We start from the raw sequence: 14,184 nt of genomic DNA, 5'->3' as shown, positions 1-14,184 counted from the left end.
TATTATTATGGCCTTAGAACCAAAATAAATATTTTTTTTCCTTCGTTTGCATGTTATTTAAATTCTTAAATGTTTGTTTTATAAATAATGTTAATATCTTTTACGATTTGGCCTCAATCAAGGACCGGATTTGCTAAAACTGTTTGTTGATGTTTTTAAGTTTTAGCAAATCCGGTCCTTGATTGAGGCCAAATCGTAAAAGATAAGTACTTTTTTTTTCATTTGTTACTAAAATAATTACTCACTTTGGTTTTAGTGAATATAGTTTCTAATTAATTAATTACTAGTATTCTATTTTTTTTTCATCTTATTTACTTGGTTTGCCTATGAAATGTAATTTTAGGACGTTTTTCAAGTCTAAACTATTTTGTTTTTCAGAATTTAGCTTTTATTATCAAGAGATCTCTTAGTTACACCATCAAAAAACTTCTTTAAGTAATCATTTTTTCTCAATTCAACTTTAAAGTATGTGATCTTCTGTTTGTATATGGTATAACTTGAGGCTATTATCTGCCCTATTTGAAAAAAACATAATATCAAAACCATATTCCATTTACATTGTCTCATCAAAGTAAAATTCAAAATGACATAAGTAACAATTTTTTTGTTTAATGTAAAATGTCTTAATTCCAATCTCAGTATTGCTTTTATTGAATTCAAAACACTGATCTGGAATATAAATTGTTATCTTTTTACTATCAAACAGAAAAATAACTTGTGTTGCGATATTTTAAATTTTAGCAAACCATACACCCATCTTGTACAGATTTTATAACTAAACATGCCATTATGAAGCGTTGGAACAAGTTCTTCTACCGCAACCCGAAAGGAGTGATCGACTCCGACTCGGCGTGGAAGCTGCAGAACCAGCTGGCCAGGCAGAACGACGTCTACAAGATCGTCAACCTGTCGGGGGGCGGGCGCCTGATCGACCTGTACGACGGGGCAGGGCTGAAGGACGAGCCCGTGGAGCTGAAGAAGAAGAGAATCAGAAAGTACTTTGAGGAGTACCTGAAGCCGAACTACCTGGTGGACGAGTCGGAGGTGCTAACCCAGAAAAAGTACCAGGAGTGGCACAACCGGCTCGCTTTCAAGTACCGCAAGCTGGAAAGGGACTACGTCGAGGAAGAGGTCGCGTTCGGGGGCCACGACCCCGAGAAAGCCGACACCTTCTCCATGGCGACCGTCGACTCGGTGGTGTTCCCGTACCACGACCACCGCATCAAGTGGAGATTGGACAAGAGGGGCGCGGTGGGGGAAACCCCCGTCCACCTCCTTTTTCTCATCAACTCGGACAAGCACGTGGCGATCGCGGGCATCTTGCTCGAGCTGTGCCCCGAGCTGGCGTACGACTACTACGAGGGCACGGAGTACTACGGCGAGTCGTGCCTCCACTTCGCCGTCATACAGAACAACGTGGCCGCCATCGAGCTCATCATCGCCACCCGGCGGATAGACTTGCACGCGCGCGCCAGGGGAAAGTTCTTCCTGCCGGTGGACGTGAAGAGGGGCGACGTGATCCTGAGCAAGAAGCAGTTCCAGGGCTACGCCTACTACGGCGAGTACGCCCTGTCCTTCGCCGCGTCGCTGGGCAACCACGCCATCTACGACCTGCTGATCGACGCAGGGTGCGACCCCGCGCGGAGAGACAGGTACGGCAACAACCTGCTCCACCTTACCGTCATCCACGACCAGCCGGACATGTTCTACTACGCCGTCAAGCATCAGAAGGTCAGGGCCGACGCCACGTTGGAGAACAACGACGGCCTGACGCCGCTGTCGCTGGCGGCCAAGCTGGGCAAGAAGGAGATGTTCAGCAAGATCCTCAACTTCTCCGCCAGGACCTACTGGTCGTACAACAGGGTCAGCTGCAGCGCCTACCCCCTCAAGTGCTTCGACACGATAGACGCGAGGGGCGAGACGGACTGGCGGTCGGCGCTGATGTACATCATCCGCGGCAAGAAGGAAAGCCACCTGGACATGCTGAGCGACCCGGTGGTGCACAACCTGCTGGAGAAGAAGTGGGAGAACTACGCGCAGAAGAAGTTCTTCCGCCTGCTCTTCTTCTACGTGCTGCATCTCGTGTTTCTTTCGGTGGCCGTGTACTTGAGGCCCGACGACCCGCAAGACTTGTTGAACGGCGCTTACGCGATCCACAGGACCCGGTTCGCTTTCGAGATCCTCACTTTGATCGCCGCGTGCGCTCTGATTTTCTTCACCGTCAGGGAAGTTTTTTTAGAGGGCGCTTTCGGCTTCTACCAGAACGTCAAAAGCATCCCGTCCAGGGTGACGTACATCGTGGGCTGCTGCCTGACGTTGATCGCAATCATTTTCAGGTTCACCGGGCTGACGCTGGTCGAGGACTGGCTGGTGACCATCGCAACCCCGCTCATATGGTCCTACTGCCTCTTCTTCCTCAGGAACTTCTCCGTCACCGGGCCCTTCATCACCGCCATCTACCGCATGTTCCGGCTGGACCTGGCGCGCTTCGTCGTCATCTACCTCATCATCATGCTCACCTTCTCCCTCGCCTTCTTCGTCAACTTCCGCGGGCGCGGCGACCCGAACTTCACCGACTTCGACGACGTGCTGATGACGCTCTTCCAGCAGTCGTTCGGCGAGTTCTCCTACGAGAGCTACCTGAACGCGCGCTACCCGGAGCTGGCCATCTTCCTCTTCATCACCTTCATGCTGTTCGTGCACGTGCTGCTGCTCAACATGCTCATCGCCATGATGACACAGACGTTCGACAAGATCGAGAAGCTGGCGCGCAAGGTGTGGCGGCGGGAGTGGGCGAGCATGATCGTGGTGATGGAAAGGAGCCACTCGGCGGCGGAGAAGGTCGCCTTCCAGCAGGAGTACGGCATCAGCATCAACGCGAGCAGGACGACCTTCGAGGGGGAGGCCGGAAAGGAGGAGGATGAGTCGAAGGAGGAGGACAGCCGCGCCATGATGGTCGTGCGGGTGCTGGAGTTCTCGGAGAGCCAGCGCAGGCGCGGAGTGCAGAAGGAGTGGAAGAAGGCGAAGCGCAAGGCCGCCTTCCTCAAGCGCAACGAGAGGAAGCAGGCGAAGAAGGTGTTCGTCGACAAGTTCAGCTCCATGGTGCTGATCAAGCAGGAGGCCGAGGAGATGATGACGGACGCCGTCGACCCGCAGGAGGACTCGGTGGTGGGAGGCCAGGCGGAAAACATTTTCAGGCGCAAGTTCAGCAAGTCTTCAAACTCGAGTTTTTCTTAACTTTTTATTATTAGTTTAATCATGTTACTAGTTGATTTTTTATAATGCAAATATTATTTTTGATTAGAGGAAGTTTCACTGTGGTCAAACGCCAAAGAGTTTACTGTGATCTTTTATTTTGAATGTCATAACTGTGATTGTTTATATATATTGCATTTTTATTTGATTTTTTTGAGATTTTTTGAGCTTTTATCACTGAAGTGTTTTACGGCTATTTTTTTTGAAACTTAGCACTATTAGAAAAAAATAACTTATCATTTTGATTGGGATTACTTTAAAAGGTTATTAACTCGGAACAATTAGATGTTTATTGCATTTGCAATTTATTTAGGTCAAATATGCATAGATGTATTACCTCTTGATTTATGCTTGAAGTTTTTCACATGTGTTTAGTTATTAATCATGCAGGTTTTGTGTACTTTGAAGTATTTTAAACTTTTAATGAAGATTTTAACACAAATAAAATCAGGCGATTATTTTGAATATTTAACAATTTTTAGACACTAACTATGTATTAAGCTTAAAATTAGCTGACAAACCGAAATATTTTAATTTCAAATAACCAAAAAGTTACTAACTTTTTGCTTATATTTAATAAGGTTTGTTTTTGTTTAACTTGGAATTTTATTCAGTTGTTTACTCATATAAAAACTCGGCAATATGGCTTTGCACTTTAATAGTTTTCAGTTGTTTTCGTTTACTTCAAGTTTTTAGATAAACACAGTTACAGTTTAATGAATAAGTTAAAATACTTCAAGTTTTTAATGTTCTAGGTAGAAACTATAAACTACTTTTTATTCAGTAGAATGAAATTTAAAAGTTTTTTTTTTAACAAAATTATCTTGTTTAAATTAATTAACTAGTTAAGTTGTACATTAGTCTTAACATTAAATCTAATTTAAACTTATTTAGATAAATTTAACAAATAAATGTTTTGAAATTAGCTGATTAGTTTTTAATGCAAATATGTTTTTAGATTTTTAGTATTAAAATAATTTTGCAGGTACAAATAACAATGAAACTATTTTTTTCTCAAAAATTGATGAATTCTTCGGTTTTACGTTTCTTGTGAGAATAAAACATTGTAAAATTAATTTTCAAAAAAAAACTTGTTATATTTTGATTTATAATTTTTAGTAACAAAATAAAAAAATATAGCTTTATGATTACTACAAAACTAAAGCTAAGTTTTGTTCATAAAAAAAAGTTTATTAAAACTCTATTTAGCGTTTCATTACGATTACAAACTTAACCTCATACTGTATACAATTTCAAATTTTAGATTTTTTTATAACTGACCTCTAGATAAAAGCTTTGAAACATAGCAACATTGATTACATCTGAACTTAACGATTTAATTATTTAAGGCATTTAATTTTCTACAAGACTAACTGTGCCAAAGAGTGTAGCACACTTGAAATACTTTTGTTACTAGTTCTTACTCTTTGAATTTTGAATTTGCCAGTTAGTGACATTGAACTTAATTAACTTTTTTAAAAAAACTTTAATCTTTTTTTTATAAAATTACACAACTATCATTTAATAAAACAACTTAGTTTGAACGCAGTTAAACTTGAAGTACAAATTAAGTATGGAGGTTGATAGTAAACTGTTTTTGTGAAATACAAAAATCTAACCGATGTGGATTACAAGCAAATTTTAAGTTCACAAAAAGTATTATAAACACAATAACTTATTAGAGTAAAATCACTTTAACTTTTATAGTTTAAGTTTCCTGGTACCAAATCATTATGAATATATGGGATTAGGCTTTTAAAAGGTAAAATAAGGTTGTCTAAATAATTAAACTGTATGCCTTCCTTTTAAGATCAACTAGATTTTACAAATTTATATAGGAATGTTAAAACGGATTGGGCATTTAAATTACTTAAAACTTAAAAGGAGTTTTTATGTAACTTTTTTTTTTATATTTCTTTTAAACTACTTGTGTAATGCTTTCAAAACAAAAGAGCTTAAGGTTTTGGTAAACTAAGGCAATAATGATTTAAAAAGCATTTCTTCTTGATGAATTTGACTGAAAAAAACAAAAAGTATCAGAGCAGTCTATAATTAAGTCACAATAAATTAATAACAGCAAAAGAAAGACAGCATACTTGTAAAGTTATGTTAAAATATTTTTAAGCTCAAACCAACTTCGTATCACGGAAGTCTTTAACTAATGAGAAAAACTTTACCTAAGTTTTCCGACTCCTTTTCTATATAGATATTTTACACTAAGCAAAAACAGCTTTTAATGTCTGAAGAGGTACGCAGCCGGGTTAAATGTTCACCCGCGTTATTGACGCCTTACATACTAAGTCTTGAAACAGTAAAATTTCACGATGTACTTCACGCGGTTGCGTACTTAATGAGGGTGCGTACTTTACGCGGATGCGTACTTTACGCGGGTGCATATCTCTTTAAGTACATACTTGCGCAAAAGTGACGCGGTGCACAAGTGACCCTGTGTGCACAACAGTCGCCGTGCAAAACTTTTACGTTGCCAAATTTAGACTCGTGCATAAAGTCATCGTGCATAAGTGAACCTGCATGCAAAAGAGTCGCTATACAAAAGTAACTAACCGTGCAAAAATAACCCTCTGTGCAAAACTGACGCCGTGCAAAATTTTCCACTCGTGCAAAAGTGTCGTCGTGAAAAAAAGTTTTAGTGCAAAAGTTTTCCCACGTGTAAAATAAACACCTACTCATCGTATAGTATATAAATTGTGTTTTTAAAATTGTTTTAAGGCAAGCTATCAAAATCAAAGAAAAACTTGTAAGAGACAAACTTAGAAACTTAGATGAAATAAAAAAAAATACAGCAGCAAATCTATCAATAAAATCTAATAGTACTGGGACTTCGTAACATTTAACTTAGTATGTTATAAAGGATTTTTAAAAGCCAACCTTATACTTAAAATAAGACTCTGTTTGTTACTTAATACAAAGTTCGTTTTGTGAAGAAAGTTGTGCTAATAACTCAATCATTTAAGTCTAATTTGTCGTAGTTTGTTTTTCATTTAAATTGAGTTAATCAAATTAAAGTATAACCAGTATTTTATTCGACTATCTTCAATATTGCTGTGATGTCTAGTGCTTTTCTAATAAAGTGTATAAAACCCTTTCGTTTACGCTTCGTGTTATCTTTAAACAATTTGTTAAAAAAGTAAATAATTTTTATAACATAAAAAGCGAAATTTTAATTGATATCAATAAGAAGTATATAACAAGCAAACGAAAGCCACTCACTGTTGCTCACGCATGCGTCATTCTTTTACGTCGGTCTGCGTCAGTTTCTGTTAGTTTTATTTAATTTGATATAAAAATCCAACTAACAAATGATTTTTACTGCACGCTTAATTTTTATTTCCACTTACACAACAACGACAGTCTAGTACAGGGGTCGGCAAAGTGCGGCCCGCGGGCCAATTGCGGCCCTCAAAGACAAAATATGTGACCCGCGAGACATTTTCCAGCTAAAATCATACTTTTTTAGAGTATGATAAAAATAAAAGTTTTTGAGGTAAAAGCATAAAATTTGGCTCTTATTTAAGCTATAACTCATTACTAGTGCTTTTTTAAAGCTTTTTTTTTCAGTTTAAAATAATTTTATCGTGGTGATTATTGCAGTTATTATATAAAAACTGCGACCCGCGAAGATCTATATAGTGCGGCCCGCGAGCATTTTATTCACAAAAAAATGGTTCGCGACTTATAAAAGGCTGCCGACCCCTGGTCTAGTACTACACGTTAATGCAATTTCTAAATTTATTACTTTACAAAAAGCGTTCAAAAGATTTAGTATGTTATTTTTACATTTTTGATAATAATTTGACATTTATTTTTAATAACTTTGAAATTGTTATAAAAGTGAAAAATAATAGAATTTATTTTATTTTAAACACAAATTTTTTCATACAACATAACTGTATTACTAAACTTTTCTATTACATATGTATTTGTCATTGTGTGACGTATTTTTATGCAACATAAACAAAATAAGTTAGTCTTTAATGATTAAGCTCGCATTAAACTACTAATCTTGCAGGAATAACTAAATTTTAAAAAGTTAATTTTGACTTAGCTTTAGATCGGTTAATTTTCACACAAAAAGGTTATCTTCAGATAAAAACGTACTGTTTTTTTTGTTACTAGTTGTTACTCTTTGAATTTGGAATTTGCCAGTTTAGTGACAACTTAATTAACTTATTTAAAAAAACTTTAATCTTTTTTTTTTTATAAAATTACTCAACTATCATTTAATAAAACAACTTAGTTTGAACGCAGTTAAACTTGAAGTACAAATTAAGTATGGAGGTTGATAGTAAACTGTTTTTGTGAAATACAAAAATCTAACCAATGTAACTTACAATCAAATTTTAAGTTCACAAAAAGTATTATAAACATAATAACTTATTAGAGTAAAGTCACTTCAACTTTTATAGTTTAAGTTGTCTGGTACCAAATCATTATGAATATATTGGATTAGAATTTTAAAAGGTAAAATAAGGTTTTCTAAATAATTAAACTGTATGCCTTCCTTATAAGATCAACTACATTTTACAAATTTATATAGGAATGTTAGAACAGATTGGGCATTTAAATTACTTAAAATGAGTTTTTCTGTATTTTTTTTATCAATATTTCTTTTAAACTACTTGTGTAATGCTTTCAAAACAAAAGAGCTTAAGGTTTTGGTAAACTAAGGCAATAATGATTTAAAAAGCATTTCTTCTTGATGAATTTGATTTAAAAAAACAAAAATTATCAGAGCAGTCTATAATTAAGTAACAGTAATTTAAATAACAGCAAAAGAAAGAGGCATACTTGTAAAATTTTATTAAAATTTTTTTAAGCTCAAACCAACTTCGTATCACTGAAGTCTTTAACTAATGAGACAAACTTACCTAAATTTTCCGACTCCTTTTCTATATAGATATTTTACACTAAACAAAAACAACTTTTTATGTCTGAAGAGGTACGCAGCCGGGTTAAATGTTCACCCGCGTTAGTTACGCCTTACGCACTAAATCTTGAAATAAACAAAACGTAAAATTTCATGATATACTTCACGCGGTTGCGTACTTAATGAAGGTGCGTACTTTACGCGGGTGCATATCTCTTTAAGTGCATACTTGCGCTAAAGTGACGCCGTGCACAAGTGACCCTGTGTGCAAAAGAGTCGCCATACAAAAGTAACTAACCGTGCAAAAATAACCCTCTGTGCAAAAGTGACGCCGTGCAAAATTTTCCACTCGTGCAAAAGTGTCATCGTGAAAACAAGTTTTAGTGCAAAAGCTTCCCCACGTGTAAAATAAACACCTACTCATCGTATAGTATATAAACTGTGTTTTTAAAATTGTTTTAAGGCAAGCTATCAAAATCAAAGAAAAACTTGTAGGAGACAAACTTAGAAACTTAGATGAAATAAAAAAAAATACAGGAGCAAATCTATCAATAAAATCTAATAGTACTGGGACTTCGTAACATTTAACTTAGTATGTTATAAAGGATGTTTAAAAGCCAACCTTATACTTAAAATAAGACTATGTTTGTTACTTAATACAAAGTTCGTTTTGTGAAGAAAGTTGTGCTAATAACTCAATCATTTAAGTCTAATTTGTCGTAGTTTGTTTTTCATTTAAATTGAGTTAATCAAATTAAAGTATAACCAGTATTTTATTCGACTATCTTCAATATTGCTGTGATGTCTAGTGCTTTTCTAATAAAGTGTATAAAACGCTTTCGTTTACGCTTCGTGTTATCTTTAAACAATTTGTTAAAAAAGTAAATAATTTTTATAACATAAAAAGCGAAATTTTAATTGATATTAATAAGAAATAAATAACAAGCAAACGAAAGCCACTCACTGTTGCTCACGCTTACGTCATTCTTTTACGTCGGTCTGCGTCAGTTTCTGTTAGTTTTAATTAATTTGATAAAAAATCCAACTAACAAATGATTTTTACTGCACGCTTAATTTTTATTTCCACTTACACAACAACGACAGTCTAGTACAGGGGTCGGCAAAGTGCGGCCCGCGGGCCAATTGCGGCCCTCAAAGACAAAATATGTGACCCGCGAGACATTTTCCAGCTAAAATCATACTTTTTTAGAGTATGATAAAAATAAAAGTTTTTGAGGTAAAAGCATAAAATTTGGCTCTTATTTAAGCTATAACTCATTACTAGTGCTTTTTTAAAGCTTTTTTTTTCAGTTTAAAATAATTTCATCGTGGTGATTATTGCAGTTATTATATAAAAACTGCGACCCGCGAAGATCTATATAGTGCGGCCCGCGAGAGTTTTATTCACAAAAAAATGGTTCGCGACTTATAAAAGGCTGCCGACCCCTGGTCTAGTACTACACGTTAATGCAATTTCTAAGTTTATTACTTTACAAAAAGCGTTCAAAAGATTTAGTATGTTATTTATACATTTTTGATAATAATTTGACATTTATTTTTAATAACTTTGAAATTGTTATAAAAGTGAAAAATAATAGAATTTATTTTATTTTAAACACAAATTTTTTCATACAACATAACTGTATTACTAAACTTTTCTATTACATATGTATTTGTCATTGTGTGACGTATTTTTATGCAACATAAACAAAATAAGTTAGTCTTTAATGATTAAGCTCGCATTAAACTACTAATCTTGCAGGAATAACTAAATTTTAAAAAGTTAATTTTGACTTAGCTTTAGATCGGTTGATTTTCATTCAAAAAGGTTATCTTCAGATAAAAACGTACTGTTTTTTTTGTTACTAGTTGTTACTCTTTGAATTTGGAATTTGCCAGTTTAGTGACAACTTAATTAACTTATTTAAAAAAACTTTAATCTTTTTTTTTATAAAATTACTCAACTATCATTTAATAAAACAACTTAGTTTGAACGCAGTTAATCTTGAAGTACAAATTAAGTATGGAGGTTGATAGTAAACTGTTTTTGTGAAATACAAAAATCTAACCAATGTAAATTACAATCAAATTTTAAGTTCACAAAAAGTATTATAAACATAATAACTTATTAGAGTAATGTCACTTCAACTTTTATAGTTTAAGTTGTCTGGTACCTAATTATTATAAATATATGGGATTAGGCTTTTAAAAGGTAAAATAAGGTTGTCTAAATTATTAAAATGTATGCCTTCCTTTTAAGATCAACTATATTTTACAGATTTTATAGGAATGCTAGAACAGATTGGGCATTTAAATTACTTAAAATGAGTTTTTCTGTATTTTTTTTATCAATATTTCTTTTAAACTACTTGTGTAATGCTTTCAAAACAAAAGAGCTTAAGGTTTTGGTAAACTAAGGCATTAATGATTTAAAAAGCATTTATTCTTGATAAATATAATTTGAAAAAAACAAAAAGTATAAGAGCAATCTATAATTAAGTAACAGTAAATTAAATAACAGCAAAAGAAAACCAAAAGAAAGAGGCATACTTGTAAAGTTTTATTAAAATTTTTTTAAGCTCAAACCAACTTCGTATCACGGAAGTCTTTAACTAATGAGACAAACTTACCTAAATTTTCCGACTCCTTTTCTATATAGATATTTTACACTAAACAAAAACAACTTTTAATGTCTGAAGAGGTACGCAGCCGGGTTAAATGTTCACCCGCGTTAGTTACGCCTTACATACTAAGTCTTGAAACAGTAAAATTTCACGATGTACTTCACGCGGTTGCGTACTTAACGAGGGTGCGTACTTTACGCGGATGCGTACTTTACGCGGGTGCATATCTCTTTAAGTGCATACTTGCGCTAAAGTGACGCCGTGCACAAGTGACCCTGTGTGCAAAAGAGTCGCCGTACAAAAGTGTTCCTTCGTGATAAAGTGACGCTCGTGCACAACAGTCGCCGTGCAAAACTTTTACGTTGCAAAATTTAGACTCGTGCACAAAGTCATCGTGCAAAAGTGACCCTGCACGCAAAAGAGTCGCTATACAAAAGTAACTCACCGTTCAAAAATAACCCTTAGTGCAAAAGTGACGCCGTGCAGAATTTTCCACTCGTGCAAAAGTGTCATCGTGAAAAAAAGTTTTAGTGCAAAAAATTTCCCACGTGTAAAATAAACACCTACTCATCGTATAGTATATAAACTGTGTTTTTAAAATTGTATTAAAGCAAGCTATCAAAATCAAAGAAAAACTTGTAGGAGACAAACTTAGAAACTTAGATGAAATTAAAAAAAATACAGGAGCAAATCTATCAATAAAATCTAATAGTACTGGGACTTCGTAACATTTAACTTAGTATGTTATAAAGGATGTTTAAAAGCCAACCTTATACTTAAAATAAGACTATGTTTGTTACTTAATACAAAGTTCGTTTTGTGAAGAAAGTTGTGCTAATAACTCAATCATTTAAGTCTAATTTGTCGTAGTTTGTTTTTCATTTAAATTGAGTTAATCAAATTAAAGTATAACCAGTATTTTATTCGACTATCTTCAATATTGCTGTGATGTCTAGTGCTTTTCTAATAAAGTGTATAAAACGCTTTCGTTTACGCTTCGTGTTATCTTTAAACAATTTGTTAAAAAAGTAAATAATTTTTATAACATAAAAAGCGAAATTTTAAGTGATATTAATAAGAAATAAATAACAAGCAAACGAAAGCAACTCACTGTTGCTCACGCTTACGTCATTCTTTTACGTCGGTCTGCGTCAGTTTCTGTTAGTTTTATTTAATTTGATATAAAAATCCAACTAACAAATGATTTTTACTGCACGCTTAATTTTTATTTCCACTTACACAACAACGACAGTCTAGTCAAGGGTCGGCAAAAAGCGGCCTGCGGGCCAATTGCGGCCCTCAAAGACAAAATATGTGACCCGCGAGACATTTTCCAGCTAAAATCATACTTTTTTAGAGTATGATAAAAATAAAAGTTTTTGAGGTAAAAGCATAAAATTTGGCTCTTATTTAAGCTATAACTCATTACTAGTGCTTTTTTAAAGCTTTTTTTTTCAGTTTAAAATAATTTTATCGTGGTGATTATTGCAGTTATTATATAAAAACTGCGACCCGCGAAGATCTATATAGTGCGGCCCGCGAGCATTTTATTCACAAAAAAATGGTTCGCGACTTATAAAAGGCTGCCGACCCCTGGTCTAGTACTACACGTTAATGCAATTTCTAGATTTATTACTTTACAAAAAGCGTTCAAAAGATTTAGTATGTTATTTATACATTTTTGATAATAATTTGACATTTATTTTTAATAACTTTGAAATTGTTATAAAAGTGAAAAATAATAGAATTTATTTTAAACACAAATTTTTTCATACAACATAACTGTATTACTAAACTTTTCTATTACATATGTATTTGTCATTGTGTGACGTATTTTTATGCAACATAAACAAAATAAGTTAGTCTTTAATGATTAAGCTCGCATTAAACTACTAATTTTGCAGGAATAACTAAATTTTAAAAAGTTAATTTTGACTTAGCTTTAGATCGTTTGATTTTCATTCAATAAGGTTATCTTCAGATAAAAACGTACTGTTTTTTTTGTTACTAGTTGTTACTCTTTGAATTTGGAATTTGCCAGTTTAGTGACAACTTAATTAACTTATTTAAAAAAACTTTAATATTTTTTTTTTTATAAAATTACTCAACTATCATTTAATAAAACAACTTAGTTTGAACGCAGTTAAACTTGAAGTACAAATTAAGTATGGAGGTTGATAGTAAACTGTTTTTGTGAAATACAAAAATCTAACCAATGTAAATTACAATCAAATTTTAAGTTCACAAAAAGTATTATAAACATAATAACTTATTAGAGTAAAGTCACTTCAACTTTTATAGTTTAAGTTGTCTGGTACCTAATTATTATAAATATATGGGATTAGGCTTTTAAAAGGTAAAATAAGGTTGTCTAAATAATTAAAATGTATGCCTTCCTTTTAAGATCAACTAGATTTTACAGATTTTATAGGAATGTTAGAACAGATTGGGCATTTAAATTACTTAAAATGAGTTTTTCTGTATTTTTTTTATCAATATTTCTTTTAAACTACTTGTGTAATGCTTTCAAAACAAAAGAGCTTAAGGTTTTGGTAAACTAAGGCAATAATGATTTAAAAAGCATTTCTTCTTGATGAACTTGACTGAAAAAAACAAAAAGTATCAGAGCAGTCTATAATTAAGTCACAATAAATTAAATAACAGCAAAAGAAAGACAGCATACTTGTAAAGTTATGTTAAAATATTTTTAAGCTAAAACCAACTTCGTATCACGGAAGTCTTTAACTAATGAGAAAAACTTTAACTAAGTTTTCCGACTCCTTTTCTATATAGATATTTTACACTAAACAAAAACAACTTTTAATGTCTGAAGAGGTACGCAGCCGGGTTAAATGTTCACCCGCGTTAGTTACGCCTTACATACTAAGTCTTGAAACAGTAAAATTTCACGATGTACTTCACGCGGTTGCGTACTTAACGAGGGTGCGTACTTTACGCGGATGCGTACTTTACGCGGGTGCATATCTCTTTAAGTACATACTTGCGCAAAAGTGACGCGGTGCACAAGTGACCCTGTGTGCACAACAGTCGCCGTGCAAAACTTTTACGTTGCCAAATTTAATGTCGTGCAAAATGTCATCGTGCAAAAGTGACCCTGCTTGCAAAAGAGTCGCCATACAAAAGTAACTCACCGTGCAAAAATAACCCTCTGTGCAAAAGTGACACCGTGCAAAATTTTCTACTCATGCAAAAGTGTCATCGTGAAAAAAAGTTTTAGTGCAAAAGTTTCCCCACGTGTAAAATAAACACCTACTCATCGTATAGTATATAAACTGTGTTTTTAAAATTGTTTCAAGGCAAGCTATCAAAATCAAAGAAAAACTTGTAGGAGACAAACCTAGAAACTTAGATGAAAATAAATAAAAAATACAGGAGCAAATCTATCAATTTAATCTA

At 34.0% G+C, this 14,184-nt stretch overlaps 1 protein-coding gene across 1 annotated transcript; it reads left to right on the top strand.

Annotated features, from left to right (window-relative positions):
* The first annotated feature begins 789 nt into the window (after positions 1–789).
* On the top strand, positions 790–3,237 carry LOC145840952 (transient receptor potential cation channel subfamily V member 5-like). Its single transcript, XM_082948312.1, has one exon. The coding sequence runs from the start codon at positions 790–792 to the stop codon at positions 3,235–3,237; it is 2,448 nt and encodes an 815-aa protein (XP_082804438.1).
* The last annotated feature ends 10,947 nt before the right edge of the window (positions 3,238–14,184 follow it).

This window comes from Thalia democratica, chromosome 1, assembly GCF_965202585.1.
Source record: "Thalia democratica chromosome 1, ktThaDemo2.hap1.1, whole genome shotgun sequence".
Taxonomy (NCBI): Eukaryota; Metazoa; Chordata; class Thaliacea; order Salpida; family Salpidae; genus Thalia; species Thalia democratica.
Note: the sequence above shows the minus strand (reverse complement) of the source record. Positions and strands in the feature narration are given on the sequence as shown.

What these genes read in the sequence shown, in the direction of transcription:
- LOC145840952 (XM_082948312.1), top strand. Translation starts at nt 790, where the DNA reads ATGAAGCGTTGGAACAAGTTCTTCTACCGCAACCCGAAAGGAGTGATC.